Below are 24,338 nucleotides of genomic sequence, written 5' to 3' on the forward strand. Positions count from 1 at the left end.
CTCATAAAGCCTAGGTAACTTGAGGTAGTTCCACTGGTTAAGGTACTGTACTATAAGATTAAAAATGTTTTATTTTTTGTGTTAAAAGTGTTATAAACCTATTACAGTACAGTACTATGTAGCTGTTTGTATTAGCTGGGTACCTAGGCTAACTTTGTTGGACTTAACAAACTAGACTTAACAAATACGCTCTCAGAACCAAACTCGTTCATGTGTAGGGACTAACTGAATTTCTCTCCAACCTGTTTCTTTACTCTTATGCTTCATCTAATCTCAACTTGTGGCTGCAGGGTTGTGTAAAGACATGGGCACTCTCTAGGTCTTTTCACCAAAGGTCATGCTTAGAGCTAAATCTTTTGTGCAAAGCAGCCTTTGAGTTTTTCCTTGCAAGGATGAATGGTTTAGAAACTAAGGAATCAAACTTTGGAACTTTTCACTTTTGCTTTTTTTTCTACTCTTCTTTTCAGATAGGTGAGCTTTTTCTCTGTCTCTGGAAGCTGAATACCATCATTCTCTGGTGAAGGCAAGGCCCTTGTCTGTCTTTTAGCCTTGGCACATAATCAAAGCTCTAAAAATATTGCTGGATAAATCAAGAAATTTAATCCTTAAAAGCATATCGTCTTCTCTTTCTTTTCACTTTGCCAACCCTGCATTCCCTACAAGCACCCAATTCAAGCTTTCCTTTCCTTTATACCACATTCGGTTAGAGTGTGCAAACAGCACTTTTTAGCACTCACATCTAAATGAATATATATATATAGCTAAGTATGTTATATATTTAGTTATTGGTTTTCCCAGTTGCTCAGCAGTAAAGAATCCACCTGCAATGTGGAAGACATGGGTTCCATGCCTGGGTTGGGAAGATCTCCTGGAGAAGGGAGTATGTTATTAAATAAAATCAATTTAGTTAATAACACTTTCTTATATATTTGAAAGTTGCTGAGAAAGTAAATCTCAAAAGTGTCATAAGAAAAAAAATTTGTAACTGTTAGGTGATGGATGCTAACTAAGCTTATTGTAGTGATCATTTCACAATGTATACAAATAGTGAATCATTACGTTGTACATCTGTAACAAATACCATACTGTATGTCTGTCATACCTCAAAAAAAATTTTAATGACTAAATTAGTGGCTTGAACATTTATCTTTGTGCTCTTTCAAGATTTCATATGCTTAACTTCATCACCTAAAAGAAATTTGGACAGATGTAACCAAAGTAATAATAAAAGTACTAATATCTACACGTGTGATGGGACTTTCAATGTGCCAGGTACTGTGTTAAGCATTTTTGCTGAGTTTCTTAACTTGGGGACTGGTGAACTTGGATAGGGAAAAAAAAATTACATCTTTAAAACCCCTAACCTCTAACTGAAATTTTGCATATCCTTCACGGATGAATGTAGGCAACGAATTACAGTCAGAACTGTAGAGCAGAAGAACTGTTACATTTCCATATCCCATACTTGAGATACAAAGTATGTTACAGATATCTCATACTTAACTGTTTCAAAGTTACAGTAGTCATAAGATGGGTCTTGATGTTTAATATTTAATAGCTGGAATCAAGATTGCTGGGAGAAATATCAATAACCTCAGATATGCAGATGACACCACCCTTATGGCAGAAAGCGAAGAGGAACTGAAGAGCCTCTTGATGAAAGTGAAAGAGGAGAGTGAAAAAGCTGCTTAAAACTCAACATTCAAAAAAAATGAAGATCATGGCATCTGGTCCCATCAATTCATGGCAAATAGGCAGGGAAACAGTGGAAACAGTGACAGACTTTTTATTTTATTGGGCTCCAAAATCACTGCTGATGATGACCGCAGCCATGAAATTAAAAGACGCTTGTTCCTTGGAAGAAAAGCTATGACCAACCCAGACAGCGTATTAAAAAGCAAAGACATTACTTTGCCAACAAAGATTCATCTAGTCAAATCTATGGTTTTTCCAGTAGTCTTGTATGGATGTGAGAGTTGGACTATAAAGAAAGCTGAGGGCTGAAGAATTGATGGTTTTGAACTGTAGTGTTGGAGAAGAGGCTTGAGAGTCCCTTGGACTGCAAGGAGATCCAATCAGTCAATCCTAGAGGAAATCAGTCTGAATATTCATTGGAAGGACTGATGCTGAAGCTGAAGCTCCAATACTTTGGCCACCTGATGCGAAGAACTGACTGGTTAGAAAAGACCCTGATGCTGGGAATGACTGAAGGCGGGAGGAGAAGGGGATGACAGAGGATGAGATGGTAGGATGGCATCACCGACTCGATGGACATGAGTTTGAGCAAGCTCCGGGAATTGGTGATGGACAGGGAAGCCTGGCGTGCTGCAGTCCATAGGGTCGCAAAGAGTTGGACACGACTGAGCGACTGAACTGAACTGAACCGAAAAAGTACACATTGATATACCGCAAATTATTTTGTTTGGTAGCTTTTTCTGTAGTATAACTGCTTTTCTTTGTTATCCTATTTTAATGCTTTTTAAAATGTAATTTGAGAAGGGCTTCGTTGGTTTCAGCAGGAGGCCTGAGGGCTCCCAGGCACCTTGAAAGCCCTGCACCAGCGGCGACCTCCTAGTGCTGGCAATACCCTTGGCCCAGACTTCACTGAAGGGAACTCGAGGTTGGAGCTCGGGACCGGAAGCCCGAAGGTCTGCGAAGAGTGTAAGGAGCAATCCAGGGGAGAAAACTTCACGGTTTTGGCCTCCCCCATCAGCCTAGGGAATCAGGATGCACTCCAGCGGGGTCTGAGCGAGGCGACCGAGCAGCGGGGACCTCCGTGCGGCCGAGGTTTGCTCAGAGGTGTGTCCCGGCGCTTTGCGGCCTCAAGAAGAGGTGAAGAGGCGAGGACATCAGGGTTCGTGTCCTCGTCTTGGGGCAGTTAAAGTATCATGCCTGTATGACCCTGGGTGGAAGGCGCAGCGGGGCCTGGAGAGGAATGACGTACATTTTCCAAGGAGCACTATGACTGTGTTGAGAGAACAAGAGCAGACCCGGAAAGTAAGTTTCCCTCCCTCTTCTTTCCAACTCTTCCAGGACCAATGCCTCAGTTTTGACGGTCAGAAATTTTATTATTGAAAACGCTGGATCCTCAGTCTGTTTCATGTCAGACACCCAAATTCTCAAAGTATTAATAAACCAGGATGTTAATTTATGAATTTACAGATAAGAATGTAAATGCTAAGTGGATCAGGAGCGTGGGCAAGAGAGGTTTAAAGGCTACTTTGTAATTTCCAAATTTGCTTTTCTCCACTTCAGAAATATTTGTCTAAAAAATTCTCCTCCTTGTACAGAAATAGTATCCCTTCTAGCTTTATGTTGCTAGAGATACACTAAAATTCTGAATTCCTATAACCACTTTCCCCCTTTCAAATTGTCCTTGCATTACTAATCTTCTTCACTGGAAATTACAGCTGTTTAGCTTGTAGAATATTGTTACTTAACATTTGATTTTTTTCCTAATGGTATCTGGGGAAATTCCTTAATCAGAAACACCAAATTATTCTTTTGGATGGATTACCTTTGAGGTTGGGTTACCAGTGATCTTAACAATAAGGAGCCTTCTAGATCCTGGAGTTATACACCTGGGTCTTAATCTGGATTTTACTTACTGTAGGACCTCAGGGCAAATTATTTAATTTCTGTTTGCCTCAGTCTCACTAAATGCTAAAATGGGGACAGTAATATGATTCAACTCATACAGTCATGGAAATAAAATTATACATGTAAATCACTGAGCAGAACAGTGTCTGGAAAACAGTAAGCACTTAATGAGAAATATCTTATTACTGTTGACTAAATTCTGTTTTCAGTTCACTGCTTAGGTGTCAAAATGCCTCAGAAAGTGTACTCTTTCATGCTCTGGCAACAAGGGTCAGGGCCTTCCTTCTGTGGGATTATCACAACAAACACCCAGTGATGACTTGAGTTTGATTTTGGATTCTTGACAACAGGGAATATTGATCTTTGATACTGTTCTGTGGTTTGGCAAAGAGAAAACACACATATTTGTAATATACCAAATAAAATGGAGTGGGAATAGTTGAACAGAGACAGGATAGTAATACAGCATGATAAAGTAGAATTTCCAGCAATTCAGTTGGGACAGCCATCTAACTGGTTTCCTCCTTCAACTCCTTACACCCTACTGCCCATGCATCAGTCACACACACACACAGATAACTTAGATTGTGTAGATTCCCTATTCAGAAATTTAATGGCATTCCATCATTTTCAGAGAAAAATGACAATGTGGAGAGTCTTCCATTTTCTGGCCTCTCACTATCTCTGCAATCATATCAACTGTCACTCTTATCCACCCTCACTCCAATTCAGTCACTTCTGCCTCCTTGTTCTTCCTCGGCACACCAAACACATTTTCATCTCATCTCTGCATTTGATTTTCCCTCTGCTGGAATGCTTTCCCCTCGGAGACACATGTCTTATTCCTTTACTTCATTAGAAGCTCTGCTCAAATGTCATCTGATCAGAGAGGATTTCTCCAACCACCCTATCTAAATAGCACCCACTTACTCTTGATGAAAGTGCAAGAGAGTGAAAAAGTTGGCTTAAAGCTCAACATTCAGAAAACTGAGATCACGGCATCTGGTCCCATCACTTCATGGGAAATAGATGGGGAAACAGTGGAAACAGTGTCAGACTTTATTTTTTTGGGCTCCAAAATCACTGCAGATGGTGATTGCAGCCGTGAAATTAAGATTCTTGCTCCTCGGAAGGAAAGATATGACCAACCTAGAGAGCAGATTAAAAAGGAGAGATATTACTTGTCCAACAAAGGTCCGTCTAGTCAAGGCTATGGTTTTTCCACTGGTCATGTATGGATGTGAGAGCTGGACTGTGAAGAAAGCTGAGCACCGAAAAATTGATGCCTTTGAACTGTGGTGCTGGACAAGACTCTTGCGAGTCCCTTGGACTGCAAGAAGATCCAACCAGTCCATCCTAAAGGACATCAGTCCTAGGTGTTCATTGGAAGGACTGATGCTGAGGCTGAAATTCCAATACTTTGGCCACCTCATGCGAAGAGTTGACTCACTGGAAAAGACCCTGATGCTGGGAGGCATTGGGGACAGGAAGAGAAGGGGATGACAGAGGATGAGATGGCTGAATGGCATCACTGACTTGATGCACATGAGTTTGGGTGAACTCCGGGAGTTGGTGATGGACAGGGAGGCGTGGTGTGCTGAGATTCATGGGGTCGCAAAGAGTTGGACACGACTGAACTGAACTGAACACTTGTTTATTTAAAGCAGTCCATCACATAAATTTGTGTATTTTCTACACCCTCCCCCACTAGAATATCAACCTGGTGAAACCACAGACTTTGTTTTGTTCACTGCTGTACTCCCAGCACTTGAACAATGCCTAAAACTAGAAAAAGGAAAGATTTAACGACTGTAAAGAAACAAAACAAAACAAAAAGAATGTATGGTTATCTATGTAGAAAGCCCAAAAGAATATACAGATATAAGAATGAATTTATAAAGGCTGATGAATCAACTTCAGCTGAAAACAGAAAATATAGTAACTAAAAATATATTGTATAAAGGTAGCATCCAACAGTTTACTGTCTCTAAGAAACATTAACAAAAGAAAACGTTTAATGGAGAAAATAATAACTTTATTGAAAGATATTTTAAAAGCCTAAATAAATGGAAAATTATACCATGTTCATGAATTGTAGGACTCAACATTATACTTAATTTATAAATTCAATACAAATCCAATAAAAATTTCAACTTTTCATCTGTTTGATTTGGAACTTGTCAATCTAATTCTAGAAGTTGTATAGAAAAGTAATTGGCTAAGAATAGCCAAGATACTCCAAGGAAGAAAAGTTTGTTGATGTTGAAGGTGGAGGTGGAATTGTCCTGAGATATCAAGACCTTTTTCTAAAGTGGTAGTACTCAGGATTGTATAGTACTGCCACAAGGTTAGACAAATTGATCAGTGAGTCAGAACAGAAACCATCAACAAACTCCCCCACCCCTCCACACAAAGAAAGTTGATTTATGAAAAGAGTCAGTGTTATAGATCATTGGGGAAAGATATGAACTTTTCCAGAAAATTGTGTTGGAACAACCACTTACCATATGGAAAAAAACATAATGAATTACTATCTCATGTTTTTGTAAAAATCAGTTCAGAGAGGACTAAAGACAAATGTGAAAAGCAAACTATAAAACTTTTTAAAGGCAGTAAAGAGTAGCTTTATGACTTTTGATTAGGAAATGATCACTCCCCTACCACAAAGCTAACTTGTATCCAGCTTTAAAAGAGACTTTCCAAAAATAGTTATTTCCAACAGGACATGGGTGACATTCCATAACATCTTACAACTTTCAAACTCCCCTCTCCAAAAAGTCAACAAAGTCTGTTGCTGCAATAAACAGGAAAAAATTTCAAAAAGGGTGATTATTTTACATGAGGCATTGAAGAGATTTTCACAGGTCAACTCCGACATGGAGGAAAGGAACTAAAAACTCCAGGATTATTAATGAGATGATCCACAAACTACAAACAGGAATCCTGGTTCTTCTGAGCAACACCATCTTGATGTCATCACCAGAAAGCCTGAGTATTGTTACCTGATGCAGCTGATTCTAGGGGTGTCAAGGCCGTATCATGATTCCTGGTTTCAGGAAGTCAAGAATGTGCTGATGACATCAAGAAAGGAGAAGACATGAAGTATTTTTTCTCCACACAGTAAGGCTTCTGAGCCATAGTGGCTGACATGCGTGAATGTCAGAGAATCTCTCCCGGGAACCAAAAATAATCTTCAAATACGAGGATAGATACTTCTATTTCCCCCCATTTCAATCTAGCTTCTGAAACATTCTACCAGTGGTTATTTGCCCTTTCCACAAAAGACAACAATGAAGTATCTCGTGTGCTAACAACATAACTTAAAAAAAAAAATCTACATTTTTATAAAATTTGATTTAAAAATAGTATTTCAAACAGTAGAGTCACTAGAAGTACAGAGCTATCAAAAAGGTACACTTCATTTGGCATCCCCAGTGCCTTCTGCTTTCTGTGACTGGACTGTAGAGGCATCTCGGTTTTTCGCAGGGTTGTTCCCATCCTTGCTGACTTCTGCTTTCCCCTTTCTCCCTTTGGCCAGCTTCTCTCCCTTCTTTGCAGGGGCCTTTTTTGGCCTGGGCTCCGGTTTTGGAAGGGCAGGTTTAGCAGACAACCGTGCTGATCTCCTCTGTGGCTCATCCTTCACCTTCCCTTTGTCACCTTTAGCATCGCCTTTTGCCTTTCTCTTGGGCATGGTGGCAGCAGCGCTCGGCAGCCCAAGGGGTTCTTCTGTCTTTCTCACTGTTCCTAGAAAGATTTCTTTGACAAGACACAAAAAGTTAAGTCATAAAGAAAAAGACTGACAAATTTAACTACATTAAAATTCACATTTAACTATATTAAAATTTGTAATTTATATAGCAAAAAGATGTGTAAAAAAGTCAAGTTACAAGCTGGGGAAAGATCTTCATAACACATATAACTGACAAAGGATTAGAGTCCAGACTATGTAAAGAATTCCTACAGCTCCATGAGAAAAGGATGAAAGGAAAATTTAAAAACAATGGGCAAAAGTATTAATAAGTACTTCTTAGAAAAAGCATGAATGGTGAATAAGCAAACACAAAGGTCAACCTCATTAGTAATATGGGTGTGAATACAAAAATCAAAGGATATAACATTTCATATCCATCAAATTGGTAAATTGTCTGACAATATTAAGGGCTCAGCAGATGTGGAACAATTAAAATGCATACACTTCTAGGGTGTGTGTTCATATGTGTGTAAATTAGTGTGTGGCATTATTTAAAGCAATTTCACCTCTAGGTGTTTACTTCGAGGAATTCTTGGAGGTGTGCATAGGAGACCCCTACAAGAATGTTTATAGCAACTTGGTAATTTAAAAAGAACATAGAAAGCACCCAGTGTCCTTCAACAGAATAAATAAATTTTGGTAATATCTGCACAAGGAAATACTATTCAGCAGTAGAAATGAATAGACTACAGCTACATGCAAAAACACAGATGAATCTCAAGAACACAATGTTGGGCAAAAAACAGAATTGCAAAATGGATCTACAGTATAGATCCATTTCTAAGTGTAAAACTAAATGACTTTTTCTATCTAGTAAAACTGAAAAGAGCAAGGGATAAATATAAAAATCAAAACAGTAGTCTCCTCAAAGGGAGCTGAGCAAAGGATGGTGTTCATCCAGAAATAAGAGGGGGTGGGGAGTTCTTTCCCTTAAACTAGAAGAGGGTGGGGAATGAAACATGAAACATGAGTAGTACACCATTATTCTCTATATGTTACAGAGAGTAATTTTGTGTGTCTGCTCAAGAATAAAAGCCACTTAAAAAAGGTGGGTAGCCCAGAGCACAGATTCAAGGTCATACAAAATAGAAATGATTTATTTTGAGTCTCGATAATTAGGACTTGGGCCCATGGCTGGTATTCAAACACTATGGAAATTTTTTAAAGCTTTAGGCCAAGATTAGCTACTCATCCTTGTGTCCCATCCTTGAAAATGTTACCTGGGGAATTCTGTAACCCTATGCCCTGCCTTACTCTATAATATTTTATTTTAAGAAAAAAAAAATTATCTTTTATGTAAATTGCTCCAGAGTTTTGTTTGGTACTTCTGCTGGATCTCACCATCTAGGTGGAGTGGGCAAACTTAGTCCTTGAGTAAACTCAGACTTTTTTTGAGCAAACTTAGATTTGATTTTTATGTTTCTTGGCTAACAAAGGCAAGTGACCACCTGTAAATGGTGCTAAAACATCAAATTACTATTTTTTCACTCTGACTAGAATTTCTGGAAATTTTGTCATTTTCCTTCCTTCTTGTGGAAGAGAGAGAGAAATGAGTTAAAGTAAAGAGGCTCAGTGGTAAAGATCTGTTTACAATGAAGGAGATGCCAGTTCGATCTCTGGGTCGGGAAGATCCCCTGGAGAAGAAAATGGCAACCCACTCCAGTATCATTGCCTGGGAAATCCCAGGACAGAGGAGCCTGGCAGGATATGGTCCATGAGGTATGGCAAGTCATTCTCCTTCCGTCTCACTCCAGTTTGTTTCTTAGCCCATGTCCTGTCCTGGGAATGCTCACAGTCTTTCCTAGGCATAGTCTTCATGTTAGATCCCTTGAAATCCATCCCAAGCAGAGGAACCAGGATCACCACATGTCAAAGGCCCAAACACAGCAAGTGACAACAAAGATAAATTCAAGAAAAACAGGCCACAAGCTGGATTCTGGATCTGAGTATATGAATATGGATTACATCCTTGAAACTCACACTTAGGAAGTTTATCAGGAGAACAGGTGACTGACCTTACAAATATAGGAGATAAATGCACAAATAATGAAAAAGCTGGCAGGATAAACATTATGTCATTTTCATGAAGGCCAAGGAAGTCGGGGAGGAAAAGGCTCTCACTGCCATGTATTAATATAAAATAAATTACTTGAGGTAGAGTACAGGGAATTTTTTTAGGGCAATGAAACTATTCTGCATGCTACTAACTGTAATGTTGGATAATGACATTATACATCAGAGAAAACCCACAGAAGTACATACAAAGCATGACCCTTAATGTAAACAATAATTATAATAATTAGTTAATAATAATGTATAAATATTGGCTCATCCATTGTAACAAACATACCACACCAATGCAAGTTGTTAATAATGGAGGTAGAGAGAGAAGAAATATATGGGCACTCTCTTTCTGCTAAACCTAAAACTGTTCTAAAGAAATAAAGTCTACCAGTTAAAGTTAAACAAAAACATTTTAAGAATTAAAAAAGAAAGAAAGAATTTGCTAGGTGATAAAATATATAAGTCACAGGACTATAAATATTCCATCATGCATGTGAATGAAAAGAAAAATTATTAATTGGCAGATAAATCTTTTCTAAGATTTTTTTTTTACTTAAAAAAATTTTAACTGAAATATAGTTGATGTACAATATGATTTTAGCTTCAAGTGTGGCAGATAAATTTTTAAAGTAATATAACTTTGGGGAATACAGAGATAGGACTTTCAATGGTATCAACAAGGCAAGAAATTATCAAGACAGATACTGAGGTTTTTTTCCCAAGACATGGCAACAATTTTAAAAGCTTTAGGAATCTAACAATTCCCTTTTGTTAAAATAACATTTCTCATGGCAAAATTTTATTAACAGACAATAGAACAAGTTTGTGAAAGTTCTGAATCATTGGAATTCATTTTGTAAAGAACTGGACTGAAATTCTTGAGAAAATCTCAATTTAACCCTTCATTTAACCAAACTGCTTGTTTTATGATGTGGAAAGGTATCTCTCTCAGTAGCCTTAAGGGGGGGAGGGAATGTCCTTTTTTTTAAAATCCTTTTCTTAGCTACGAAGATTTGTGTTTTTTTTTTTAATATTAGAAAAAGACCTATGATGTTTAAATATACTGAGAGAAACAGCTTTAAAAAAAAGACTAATAGAGAAATAAAAAGCAAATGATGTTTTTCTTCTGTAATAAAAATATACAAATGGTTAGTAAGATGAGGAGATGCAGGTGTATTAAAATCTTCTGCAAAGTTAACTTCTGGGAATTCCCCAAACTGTGTCAATAACATATAAAATACATCAATCTCTGTCCCCAGAAATGGGCTGAATTTGTCCACCCCCACAACCAAATTCATAGGTTGAAGTCTTAACCCTCAGTACCTCAGATTGTGACTGTATTGGGAGATGGGGCCTTTAAAGAGATGAACAAGTAAAATGAATTTATATGGGTGGGTCTTAATCCAATGACTGTCATATTGGATATTAGGACACAGATAATACAAACAGAGAGGACCACGTGAGGATACAGTAAGAAGATGCCATCTGCAAGTCAAAGAGAGAGGTCTCAGAAGAAGCTGAACCTGCCGCCACCTTGATCTTGGACTTCCAGCTTCCAGGACTGTGAGAAAATAAATATCTGTGGTTCAAGATATTCAGTCTGTGATGTTTTGTTATGGCAGTCCTAACAAACAAGTACAGGAGGAAAGAGTGTAAAGGCCTCAGTGACTTATGATATATCTTGTATTAGATTAATTCTGATGTTTTGCCCAGCTCTCAAAATCTTTTTTCCATGCTTTTTTCTCTTTCATCATGAGCCTGTCTCTACTATCCGAGGACCAAATCCCATCTCATCCCATACGCACCCCACACCATCCCCAGCAAAGTCACATTTTAGCAGCAGCCTTTTGCTTCTTTGATTGTTACTGAACTGGGTTCTAGGAAGTTTGTTCTAACTTGGGTTCTGGTTTCAATCCCATCCCAAAGTCAGAAAGCCACCCTCTTCTCTCCGCCTCTTACTTATGGCAAGATAGTGCCTTGGCGTTGGAGGGAAGACCTGGAAAATGGTTACAACACCAAGCTTAGGAAGGAGACAATAAAGAATATAGTATAAATAAATAAAAGAGCCTATTCAAGGTGCGGTACACTACAGGAGCAAGAGGTCACACAGTGTCACTCTCCAAGGCCTATTTGTTCTCCACATTCTAAGGTGGGCAGACTGAGCTTCCACATGAGGTTAAGTGAGAGAGACTGGGGGAGGGAGGGAGGGTGAGTAGGTGAAGGTAAGAAAGGGCAGAGTGTTTAAAAGGGTAGGCCTACGGCTGCATTTTGTCAGAACACACCTGATTTGAACAGAAGGAGAGAGCCATAAGCTTCCAGACAAACTGTGACCCATCTGCAGCACGTTGGCTTGGGGCACACTCAGCTTCCCTGCTAAAGGACTCCTGTTCCTCAGCATCAGGGAAAGATGGAGAGGATGAATCCTCATCACCTTCTGGGCCCCTGAAGCCCTTGTTCCTCTCAAGGCACCACATTAACTCACCTGTATTTCTGAGTAGTATAGAGGGGATTTTAAGTGAAAATGTCTTAGATAAGTTTGTATTGAGCACTTGCCAAACTTACTGTCTTGCTAACAAGTGAAACTATTACAAGATGATAAAAGCATGGGTCTTCCAGAGAAGGTATGAAAATGGAGGAGTAGCAGGGCTGGGGAAGGGATGCCTATACACATTGCCTGTTAAAAAAGGGAAGGGAAAAAAAAACACAAACAGTTCACAACAGTTCATTAGGTAAGGATTGTCCTTTCTTGTCTTAAGGCCATAACAACATCACATTCATATTAGTCATTTGAGGGAACCTGGAGCAATGTGATCTGAGAGACTAGGTTTGGCTAACTGTTAGAAATAGTAACAATAATAATATTAATTCATCTAACAAGAAGATCCTGAGGATATACCCAAGGCTGTTTGGTATTAGACAGCAAGACTTCTTTCCCAGAAAAGCGTTTGATTGATTCACTTAACATGGAAGCAGGTCATGTCACAAACAGAGTTAAGAAGCCAGACCCCAGGCCACAAATCCTGGTTTTAAACAAGTGCTGCCAGTGACTTCTCAAGCTTCAAAGCAATACAGAATATCCACAGCTGGCCCATTTCTTAACTTTGGAGTCTTTTTTCTTGTTGACAGGGAAAGGCCAAAGTGGAGGCAGACTCAACCCTTCGGTGTCTCCTTTAGGAGGGGGTTCTCAGTCGTGAGGCCTCGTAAGCTGGGGAAGGGCGGTGAGAAAGAGTCCAGGCCAGGGCAGCCCAGCCCACAGCCCTGCTGGCCCAAGGTTTTTAAATCCCCTCCTCGCCTCCCTTTTTTTCTGCCCTAGCGTCTCCGTGAGGGGATTTCTCATCCCTGAAGGACCTGAGATCTCTCTAACCTTCACCTCCTGGATTCCGCTTTTCCCAAAGATTCACACTCGAAGCCCAGGACAGCCACGGCAGCTGTTCTGGAGAGTGGAAGGCAAGGTGGGGCTGTCGGGGGCCCGAGGTCACCTAATCACGACAAGGGCCAGATTGCAGAAGGGTCGCCAATCTACGGAGGGCAGCGGGATTACCCCGGTTTTCCGGAGACGCAAGCTCAGGCTCCCCGGGTACTCACCCGAGTCTCGCGGCCGTCCGAGGGGCGCGGGACTCCCAGCTGCCGGCCTGCAGCGCCGGTGCCCGGGGCTGAGGCAAGGCCGTCACGGACCGCAGGCTGGCGAAAAGACGCCCGGAGCTGGGCGCTGCCGGGAACAGGAAGGCAAGTCAAGGCAAGGATGCGCTTCCGGGGCTGCGGGCTTCGGGCAGCCTAGCCGAGCCGGGGACCGGCCGGCTCTCCCCCGCGCGAAGCGTGCGTCCGCTTCCGGCGGCTCCCGACCCACCCTGAGCAGCGTGGCCTCGGCACCACGGCCTGGGGCAAGAGAAATAAGAAAAGGAGGTGTCAAGATTTTTAACTACCTTAAATTATAAAGGCGCGCCAGTGTCGCTAAAGAAAAACACTTGTTTCCGCCCGGTTTCGAACCGGGGACCTTTCGCGTGTGAGGCGAACGTGATAACCACTACACTACGGAAACCTCTTGGAAGCGGGTTTCCTCCGCAGATCCTTTCTGCTAAAAACAAACTCCTCCCGTTTCCTCCTCCTCTTCCGATTTCTCATCTTTATCTTTGCAATTGTGCATTGTTAATACGCGAGTGGTTCTTCTACTACTCTCCCAAATGAGAGCGGCCAATTAGATGCGCAAAGCCCCTGCAGCATACAGATCTGAAGCCAAATTCTTAATACATTCTTATTCTGGAAATGACCGGATGGGGGAGAAAAAGAGACTTCAATCCCTTCACTCTTATTTTTCTCCCCACCCCCCTCACTATTACTTTCAATCTGAACTTTTGGATTTTAATTTCTTTCTCTTGCCTTACTGCTGCTGCTGCTAAGTCACTTCAGTCATGTCTGACTCTGTGTGACCCCATAGACGGCAGCCCACCAGGCTCCCCCATCCCTGGGATTCTCCAGGCAAGAACACTGGAGTGGGTTGCCATTTCCTTCTTGCCTTACTAGGTTAACCTTAAACCCATCTTTCACTCAAAATGGACTGGCGGGGCTGGGCGTGTCACCGAGCCCAGGCACAGTTCTCTGTTCAGCTCTGGCTAGCGCCACCGCATGGTCGGACGCGGAATTTGCTCTGCAAAGGAGTTTTGACCCCACTTGTGGTCAAAAGCGGGTCCTTCTCGTTCATGAGACTTACAAGCAGAGGAACTTCAAACTTCACCTTGCAGTGGATTTTCTTTCTTTTTTTTTTTTTTTGCAGTGGATTTTCTAACTCCACTCAGTTTCTCAGTGGTCAGCAGAGGTAAAGAAGGAAAACTGAGGATGCGCGCTACGAGCCAGCCAGGAGTCGAACCTGGAATCTTCTGATCCGTAGTCAGACGCGTTATCCATTGCGCCACTGGCCCTCGCACGTGGGTGGTTGGGAGGCGGACCTGCCTTCATCAGAAACTAGGCGGCGGCACACGTCCACTTTTTGGAGTCTGCTCCTGGGCCTGAAAGCCGCGTTTTCTTGGCTAGTTCAGACTGCAGAGCGTGAACTCTCTGGCGGCCATTTCGTCTGCAGGCGCCCCAGCGTCTTGCTCCTTTCTCAGGATGTCTGTACCGACCCCTGCACCCTCTCTGTCCCCAAATCACCTCTCCATTCATTCATTCATTCAACCAATATTACCATTTAAGGCACTGGAAAGACGACTGAAGAAAACAAGTTGTGATCTTTCACCTCAAGAAGATTGCATGAACGTAGCTAAGACGGTATTAAAACACCCAATAAATGAAATAACCGTGATAAGCACTTGGAGGTAAAAAGAGAAACAGAAAAAATAATTTAAAAGTCCATCAGGCAAAAGGATGAAGATAAATATGGGTATCTAGGAAAAGAGCCATCTGGAACTGTGGAAAATTCCAGGGCAAAATCCTGGAGGTGGGAGCGTTCTTGGGACGTTTCAGCAATGTCGAGGGGGCCAATGCCGGGCAAGAGAGGGTAGGAGACCTCGGGGAGATAACCTCGGGCCTTGTACGCCCTTGTTTGGACCTTGGCTGTTACACCCTAGGAAACTAGAAGCCTTTGTAATGCCAAAATCTTGGCTCTCTGTGCACCCATGCTGAACAGAAATACGGAGGCAGTCATGCAGGAGAAGGAAAGAGTGGCTTCACTTCTTTGCCAGGCAAAGGGGGAACACAGTAGGCTAGGGCCTCAAGAACTGTGCCTCGCCCCTCCTTCCGTGGTGACTAGGGAGAAGTTATACAGTCAGGCAGAGGTGTATGATAAGGATCAAGGCAGTAACAGTCTAGCATTCTTCTTCTGCCAAGTTTCAAAAGGGTGGGGTTGCTGACAAGACTCGGGTGTGTGCCAGTCTCAGGTGATCCGGCTTCCTAATTCTGATGAGCCTCTCTGGTCCCTTTAATCTTGCTTCAGGTGGTCTCCCGGCTGCCCCTCCTTTGATTAACACTGTTCGAATCTGCTCTTTGGAACTCAGAGAGGGTCATGGAGGCTGGGGTCTTACCTACAAGAAATGGGGGACAAAAAGGCCTCCCTCCATGCCTAGGATCCCTCTGCTCCACATAATATCTGCAAAGACCTCCCTTCGTTTTGAAGGTTTTGTAAGGTGTGTGTGTGTGTGTGTGTGTGTGTGTTTTTCTCTCTTCTTTTTTTGACTTCCTCAGATTTCTCTGGTGTTCTGACATGAGCTGAGGCCTGCTTTCATTTTGTTTTTAGAGATCTTCTGCTGGGTCTTTTCTGAGGGTTCCAGTTTCCAGTCTTTTCTTCAGGGCTTGTCCCAGCTAGAAAAAGAGAAACAGAGAGTCCAGAATAAACATAACCAGTAGGAAAATATACATGCATTTCTAGAAATTGGCTTATATGATTGTGGTGACTGACAAGTCTGAAATCTGTATTGCTGGATGGCAGTCTAGAAAAATCTCAGCCAGGAGCTGATGCTAAAGTCTTGAGACAGTTTCTTTTTCCTTAGGAAAACCTCCATTTTGCTCTTAAGTCTTTCAACTTGTTAGATAAGGGCCATGCACATTACTGAGGATAATCTCTTACTTATAGTCAACTAATTGTAGATGTTAACCACATTTATTAAATACCTTCACAGCAACATGTACAGTACAGTTCATTTGCTCAGTCATGTCCAACTCTTTGCAATCCCATGGACTGCAGCATGCCAGGCTTCCTTTCCCAACTCTCACATCCATACATGATGTATATTAGTGTTTAATTAAATAACTGCAACATGTACATTAGTGTTTAATTGAAGAACTGGGCTCTGTAGACTAGCCAAGTTGACATGTAAAATCAATCATCCCTGTGATGGAGTCTCCTCCTCTCTGGGTCACAGTGCACTATTCTTCCAGTTCTCTCCCAGGTATTTGGGAAATAGTAGCACTGCCAGCTATTTCCACTCTCAGCAGTCCATGACACAGAGATCTACACCTTCTCCAATTTCAGTTGTGTGGAACAGAGCCAATGTCAGGGGCCTGTCCATGGTCTTTGCAGATCACATCCAGATTTCTGAAAATGATTGCTCTTAGTCTCACATTTTCTCCCAAGACTTGTCTCTGGCTTGTTAAAAACTCCTTTGACTTCTCAGAATTTCTGTGCAAATTTTGAATACGTGCCAAAGGAAAAACCCAAACCAAATATTACTGGTTCTGCTGTCTTTCTAAATGTCCACTCCAGCTTGGACAAAGTCATGTTAGGTGTGACTGTGCTGTTTATGATTATCTTGGAAAATTCCATGGACTGAGGAGCCTGGTAGACTGTTACTGCCTGGTAGACTTCCATGGGGTTGCAAAGAGTCGGACATGGCTGAGCAACTTCACTTTCTTTCTGGGTCCAAGCACATTGATAAAACGATGGTTAATCTTATATTATTAAAGAAATCAGTGCTTACTTATTTCATGGAATCAATCAGACTGTGCGTCAAGTTCATAGACTCAATTGTTTTATGAAAAAGAAATCTAGCAGAGTCAGGGCTTTTTAACCTCTCCCTCACATCATGTTTGCAGGCAGAGATTAATGCCAATGGCTGGTTTAGAGTGAGACAGAGATATCCTTCAATACTGTTACAGTTTAAAAATACCGGCATGTTAATTTCAACATTTTCAGAATGGTCACAGATTTCAAGCACGCAGCCGATTATAATTACAGGTTCATTTGGGAAGTTACTTTCACAGCTTTGAAAACAATTTGTAAAACTCTTGCTAGTTCCATTAAAGTCCTTTGTCTAAGGACATATCTATTTCATAGAATAGAATGAATTTCGAACAGTTACAAGTACACAAGCACGTATGAAAATATAGTACTTCTTGCGGATGCTCTCAATTTAACAGTTTTATCAAGTAGATCCTTTGGATAAGTTATCGAACAAGAAAGCTTCTCTTCCTCTAGCTGCAGAGGAGAGGAGATTGCTCCTTTATCTCTTTCCAAGACTAGGTTTTAATAATGAAATCTTGAATTTTTTAAAGATATGACTCAGTCAAGCAAGAAGCAGGCAGGTGGGAGCCAATTTTACGGAAAGAAATGAGGTAAGGAAGAGCTCGAATTTTAATTAAAATCCATGAAATAAAGAACACAGGGCGTTCTTTCTGCAGGGACTAGTTCCTGGTTCAGAAAGGGTTCTGGTGCAAATGTGTTACACGACTCGGAGGGGTGTTCTCGTGTAAATGTGGCTAATTTCCTTTCCTCCAGGGGTCCCAGGTCATACTTCACCCAAGGAAGCCTGAGCTGCTGAACTCTTGCCCTTCCTGGCAGTTTCCGGAGACTTCTCTGGCGCAGCCCAGAGCTTCAGGCTCGCTCCCGAGTTTCCCTTACCTCACTCCTGCACGGAGCGTCTCAGTTTTCCTATGGCTGCGCGGTCTTTTAGGTCTTTGGGGGAGAAGCAGGGGTTCATCTTTAGGATTTGGGAGATTGTCTGGAGAGCTCGCCCGAGCGTCAATACAAGGAAATACATGCGGGGGGCGGGGGAAAGCTAAGATTATTCCTTTTCTATGTTGATTTGGAAGCTGGCAAGCGTGTTGGCTCCGTGGCTTAGCTGGTTAAAGCGCCTGTCTAGTAAACAGGAGATCCTGGGTTCGAATCCCAGCGGGGCCTTTTGTGGTTTTCTGCCCGCAAAGGATACGGAGAGTTCAAAAACCCAATCAACTTAAAGTGTAAATTTTCCCTATGGGGTTTCACGAAAGTGCTTTATGTGTCCCTGAGAGTGGGGACGGTTTTATTGTTTACGAAAAAGAAGAGACCAAGATAAATTTGTTTTTCTTTCAGAAGAATTTCTACCTTTCTTAAGTTTTCATGTAATATTTTTTTCAGCAAGTACCAAAGAAGCCAGGGAAAGCCTAAGGCAAAGGAACCAGATTTAAACTACAAACGGCATAATAATCTCTAGTCATTCTATTCTTTTCCCTTGTGGAATCTCAAATAATTGGGATTTCATAACCTACTTTCACAATCTACAGGCAATATTTTAATCAAGATCAGCCTCTGGAATGATTGATAAATGTATTATTAAGAAGGCTTGTTGTTGTTCAGTCGGTAAGTCGTGTCTGACTCGACTGAGTCCATGGGCTGTCGCCCGCCAGGCTTTTCTGTCTTTCACTATCTCAAATTTGCTCAAATTCATGTCCATTGGGTTAGTGATGCTATGTAACCATCTCATCCTCTGCCGCCCCCTCCTTTTGCCTTCAGTCTTTCCCAGCATCAGGGTCTTTTCCAGTAAGTTGGCTCTTGGCATCAGGTGGCCAAAGTATTGAAGCTTCAGCTTCAGCAGCAGTACTTCCAATGAATATTCATGGTTGATTTCCTTTAGGACTGACTGGTTTGATCTCTTCTCCAGCACCACCATTTGAAAGAACCAATTCTTTTGCGCTCAGCCTTCTTCATGGTCCAACTATCAAGTCTGTACTTGATTACTGAAAAAATTATAGTTTTGACCATATGAACCATTGTCAGTGAAGTGATGTCTCTGCTTTTTAATACATTGTCTAGGTTTGTCATAGCCTTCCTTCCAAGGAGGAAGTGTCTTTTAATTTCATGACTGCAGTCACCATCTGCAGTGATTTTGGAGCCCAAGAAAATAAAATCTCTCACTGCTTCCTCTTTCCCCCCTTCTATTTGCCATGAAGTGATGAGACCAGATGCCATAATCTTATTTTTCTTTAACCTTAGAGAATGCTACAGCATCTCAATTCATACCAACCACTAAAATCCAACCATATAACATGAGTTGTAAATGGCTATTTTAAAAGGTGGACTTGTGCTCAGAGTTTTTTTGGAAAGGAAAATCAAAGAGGAACATACTCGTCACAGTGATTTCAGAAAGAAGTTATCAGGAGAAGCATCCTTTTGATTGTATACCCACAGGGTGGACATCCCACTAGAACAGACTGACCTGAAGCTGTTAGCATCCAGGCTGACATGAAGAAGCAGTCCAGGAGGGTCTAGGGTACCTTCTTCCAAATTCTATAAGAGAGAGGAAGGAAATATGAGAAGTGGAAAAGAAGTCTAGAGTTTTGCTCATAATTTGGTCCCTTTATATAGAAACTCATGATCAGGGAAACAAAGTTCATTGTAACTGTTACCCACTTGCTCATCTCCCAAGACCAACCCCTCTTCCACCTGGCCCAGAAAGTCTCACCAACCTGACTTTTACCTTCAGAGCACATGATTTTGTGTAGATGGTCAACAGTTGAAATATGATCTTCTGTTCTATCTGCAGAAACAAAATGTCCCAACACTTTGAAGAACAGTTCAGAAAACAATTCTACTTCTATGGAGACTTTCTCCACTCACTCTGCAGCTTAATTCCCCACTTTTCCTTATAGACATCACAGAGCAATGGAAGTGTCAATGAAAATTCAATAAATAATCAACTTAAGAAGAAAAAAAAGGGAACTTTATTTGAGCTAAATTGAGGATTGTAACCAGGAGACAGATCCTCAGAAAACTCTGACAACTGTTCTACTTGTTAGAAGTTGAAGGAACAGTCATTTGCATTTTCGAGACAAAGGATAGTACATCAGCGTGATAGTACATCAACATGACATGCTGATATTTTATGTGAAGTTCACCAAGGTTACACCTAGTCCATAGAAGCACATACAAAGCAAGCATACAGTTACCATACTCCCTACAAAATTGGTAAAGAATGCTATTCTTTTAAGAAAAGGAAAGAGGGAAAAAATGATCTTTATGGTGGAGCAGTCACTTCTATCTTTGAGGTGCTCTGGTTAATGTGCCCACTGCACATTAAGGAGGGAGGAGGTCCAAACAAACACACAAAAAGAATTTTATGTTTAATTTTTCTGTCCTACTTTAATATACAAATTTTATTTCATCAAGAGACAGACCGTCTTTTTCATATGCTTCTATATTCTGCACAACAAAGCCTTTTTCCCAGGCCGAGATTACAGACCTCAAATGGTAAGGCCAGCTGGGTCATGGTAGAGATGTCAACACTAGATCACTCCTTAATTCTGTTACCAAATCTACCTTAACCTTCACCCTTCTGCTCCATCAGGCTGCAGGAATACCTTTACGAGGATGCTTCCAGCCAAGTGGCCCTCAATAGATTGCCTGATCTGTACCATTGAGATAATGTTACTGGCTATGGAAGCTATGGAATATTTCAGGTGAAGAATTTAGCCATCTCTCCTAAAGTCTAAAAATCTTCCTAACTCTCCATGTATCCATCGTGAAAGTGATTTACGTATACAAGTGAAAATGGTTTACAGTTAAATACTTGTTTATCTACCCAGTGCTTATCATGTGGCAGGCACCATGCTAGTGTCACTTCGGTCATGAGTTTTGTCCTAAAGAAGCTGATGGAAGGGTGAATCAAACAGTTCAATGGCAATTACAGTATAGTGAGCTATAACCCCATTGGAGTGGAGGGTACAGTAGACCACACTTTGATACTCAGCTCAGACTGAGAGGAGATAGATGGTGGGGGAAGACTTCCTGGAAGGAGTGATAGCCAGACTGAGCATGGAGGAGATGTAGGTGAGATCCAGACAAGAAAGTGGGCTGGAGATGAAAGGTTGTTGTTGAGCCGTGAAAGACGTTGGGATTCTTGGCCTCCAGAGGAGAGGAATTCAATCCGGAGCCAGTGACGAGGCTTAATTGCTCAGAGCTTTTGTGTAATAAAGTTTTATTAAAGTATAAAAGAGATAGAGAAAGCTTCTGACATAGACATCAGAAGGGGGCAGAAAGAGTGCCCTGCTAGTCTATAGCGACATGTTTTAGGTCTGTTAGAAAGCTATTGATCAGATAAGAGAGACACCTCAGGGCTGACCGAGTTTCACCAGGCCCCTCTTCCACAGTATGTATTTTTGAGATAGGATGGCACAAGGTGTGTCATCCCGCAGCCATAAAACAATTGATATGAATACTGGTTTGTTGAGCTATTATCAGCCCAAGGTTTGGGAAAAGAAAAAAAAGTTAGTCTTAGGTGGAACCATTTTAAAGAAGGGTAAATTCCAAAGCAAATACATAGTTTCATTAACATAGCTTAAGAAAAAAATTTCCATAAGAAAAACACATTGGTTAACTCAAGGTTTGAGAAAAGTTAAGTTCAGGTGGAACCAGTGTTGTCATGGCAGCACAGAATTTTAAGAGAAAAAAAATTTGACACTTGCAGCCTATTTCCTCCTTTTGGAGACCCCTGGCCTTCCTGCCTGTTACCTTCTCAAACAGAGAAGTAGAAGAGGTGCTCCAGGCAAAGGGAACAGTGTGTGGTGAGGCCGAGGATGCTCAGTTTGGGTAAGTGGAAGCAGTAAGAGAACAGAGTGTGCAGATCTTGAAATTCTTCTTTGTCTGGAGATGACCATAGGCAGGTAGGCATGTATTTATGGCATCATGAAAACCACAGGTGGACTTGACTTGACAGCTGATATAGCTCAAATGTTTCATACTTTCTTTTTAAAAGATCATAAGTTACCAAAGCAGTATGGGTGGAACTTGAATTTAAAAGTTATGGATTGAGTAGGGCCTCTAGCTGGGCTGCTGAGGATCTCTATGGGGTCAGATCCTTCCCACTCAAGGATCAAACCCTGGTCTCCCCCGCAGTGATTGAAATTGTTCTAGATATGGTCTAGGTGTATGCACAACATCTGCTAAAAAAAACTGGCCAAAAGGCACAAAGTAAAAATAGAATGAGATATATGACACAGCGGCATTTATGTAAATTAAAAATGTATATAGCGAAACCAAAAATGTGTTCTACAAAAACACACAGCAAGAAAGAAAAGGATGATCTTTCCAATGATTTCTTAAGGGGGAGTGGGAGATGAGAAATAAAATTGAAGAAAGGCAATTAAAAGGGAATCTATAAATAAATAAAACTAAAGAATGGCCCTGTAGACATCAGTGAAAGGAGTAACTTTTATTCAACTCCTTGAATGTAAAGGAGAGAGAGGGACAGACAGCTAGAGACAGGGAAAGAAGATTAAAATGACTAGATCTTAACTTGTGGGTACTCTTCTGGGTACAGAGTGCTTTCATTTTAGAACTTGGCTGATGTCTTATCTTTAATATGTAAAAATTTTTTAATTTTGAATAATTTATTTAGGAAAAGAGGACAAACAGATTAAACCACAGGGGAAACGTGGGGGAAAGCTGATGATACACACAACCGTTATTAGACTGATTAAAAAATGTACACAATGTCAGGAGTGGGATTCGAACCCACGCCTCCAGGGGAGACTGCGACCTGAACGCAGCGCCTTAGACCGCTCGGCCATCCTGACCTGCTGGTAAATAGTTGCCCTCAAATTTTATTTCAATGTCTACATGAACGGTAGTTTCCACCCCCCCCCCCCTTTTTTTTTCCTTTTTTCTCTTTTTCTGAGGATGCGGAAAATTTTCAATTAAAAAAGGCAACCACCAGTTTACGTACGGCCCTGACGCCGACCCCGATTGGAAACGCGGAGTCAAGTGTCGGGTTGCGGGGGCCGCTGGGCAGTGTCTTCTGAATGAACGCAGATTCGATTCCAGGCTGCAGCCGGCCGGACGGCGCTCGGCTGCGTAGCCAAGAGTAAGGGAAATTTCTTTCCGCTCTCGACAGAATTCTTGTTTGAATAATGGCACCCATATTGCTGAAATTGCCTTACTTAAAAACTGACACCTGCTCCTGGGAAGTCTTAACGCTATTCAGTTTGGTTCTTGCTGGGGCCTAGCCCTCGGGTGCTCATTAACTCCTCCCTCCTCTCCTTTCTGTCCGCTAGACCCTCGAGACCCATGTAAGGGGGTCCCAAGTGTCTTGCTTCTTGATCTGAATTTTCTAGCTGTACCCTGAGGATTTGTGGACTTTTCTGAATGGATGTTATGCTGCTCTCAAAAAGGAGGCATCAAACTAAAACCAGTTCTGCCTTTCTCTTTCTACAAGTATGTCACTCTATCGTCCCTTAATTAGTAAGGTTTTCGTACATCTGTGTTTATGTCCAGCAAAGCTGTACCTCAAAGACTTTCCAACTAGTTTGAAACACTCCTCAAAAAGTATTTAGTTTAAGTCCTTTGAACTAAACAATACAGATTCTTTTTATTTTTTAAAGGAGAAGTGAAAGTGAAAGTGAAGTCGCTCAGTCGTGTCCGACTCTTTGCTACCCCGTGGACTGTAGCCCACCAGGCTCCTCTGTCCATGGGATTTTCCAGGCAAGAATACTGGAGTGGGTTGCCATTTCCTTCTCCAGGGGATCTTCCCAACCCAGGGGTTGAACCCAGGTCTCCCACTTTGCAGGCAGAGATGCTTTAATTGGTTATATTTGAGTGAGATTTGGGATCATTTTTACTTTTTAAAATTAACTTTCATATGTATTCAAGGAAAAAGACGATTTCTATTTTAAATTTTAAAGTGAGTGGCAAGAGTAAAGGCGCGTATAGTTGAGAGTCGATTCGGAGTTTTCCAGGGGGCGATTTAAGGAGACCTAAGTGTTGTTTGGAGGCAGAAGGAGCAGATGAATAAGGATATGCAGAGAGATGGCACGGAAGAGCTGTTGTTGATTAGTGATGATAGGAGTTGCACAGTTATTTTTCTCTTAATGTGAATGTCTGGGTCTCTTTTAAAGAGAGGCAGACCCTTTCAAACATGTGATGACCAGAGTTGGCTTTTGGTGTGTGAAATGAAGTCCTGTTACTATTATTTCAGGAGCATTTGCATTTTTAAGGCTGGTCTTTAGCTGTGGGGTGAAAGGTTTTAGTTTCTGGTTTAAAAAGGAAGTCAGGCCTTGGAAATACTACAGTTAATTATTTGCACTGGTGGGAGAGGCCTTTCTGGACCTTCTGAAACCACAGTATCACTGATTCTGCTTCAGGTCATTAAGACAGGCTTTGACGAAGCATCAGCAAGGCCACCTTTCTTCTCTTTTGGAAGATTTAAAAATAAAGCCAGAGCTACCAAGACTGTTAATTTCCTCCTTC

General features: G+C 41.5%; 1 protein-coding gene, 1 long non-coding RNA gene and 4 other non-coding genes across 6 annotated transcripts; 2 read left to right on the top strand and 4 right to left on the bottom strand.

Annotated features, from left to right (window-relative positions):
* Positions 1-1,916: 1,916 nt before the first annotated feature.
* LOC101906692 (uncharacterized) lies at positions 1,917-11,005 on the top strand. The gene is made up of 2 exons (XR_239625.5): positions 1,917-2,997; positions 10,845-11,005. It is a non-coding gene; the product is annotated as an uncharacterized lncRNA (long non-coding RNA).
* Positions 5,239-13,218, bottom strand: HMGN4 (high mobility group nucleosomal binding domain 4). Its single transcript, NM_001046547.1, is given in 2 exon segments — positions 5,239-7,356; positions 13,001-13,218. A coding segment is annotated over 1 exon segment (273 nt). The 5' UTR covers positions 7,292-7,356; positions 13,001-13,218; the 3' UTR covers positions 5,239-7,018.
* Positions 13,219-13,381: 163 nt separating this feature from the next.
* Positions 13,382-13,454, bottom strand: TRNAV-CAC (transfer RNA valine (anticodon CAC)). Its single transcript has one exon. It is a non-coding gene; the product is annotated as a tRNA-Val (tRNA).
* An 804-nt stretch (positions 13,455-14,258) lies between these two features.
* On the bottom strand, positions 14,259-14,331 carry TRNAR-ACG (transfer RNA arginine (anticodon ACG)). Its single transcript has one exon. It is a non-coding gene; the product is annotated as a tRNA-Arg (tRNA).
* Positions 14,332-17,946: 3,615 nt separating this feature from the next.
* Positions 17,947-18,020, top strand: TRNAT-AGU (transfer RNA threonine (anticodon AGU)). The gene has a single exon. It is a non-coding gene; the product is annotated as a tRNA-Thr (tRNA).
* A 4,566-nt stretch (positions 18,021-22,586) lies between these two features.
* Positions 22,587-22,669, bottom strand: TRNAL-CAG (transfer RNA leucine (anticodon CAG)). The gene has a single exon. It is a non-coding gene; the product is annotated as a tRNA-Leu (tRNA).
* Positions 22,670-24,338: the final 1,669 nt, after the last annotated feature.

The sequence above is a fragment of the Bos taurus genome, chromosome 23, assembly GCF_002263795.3.
Source record: "Bos taurus isolate L1 Dominette 01449 registration number 42190680 breed Hereford chromosome 23, ARS-UCD2.0, whole genome shotgun sequence".
Classification (NCBI taxonomy): Eukaryota; Metazoa; Chordata; class Mammalia; order Artiodactyla; family Bovidae; genus Bos; species Bos taurus.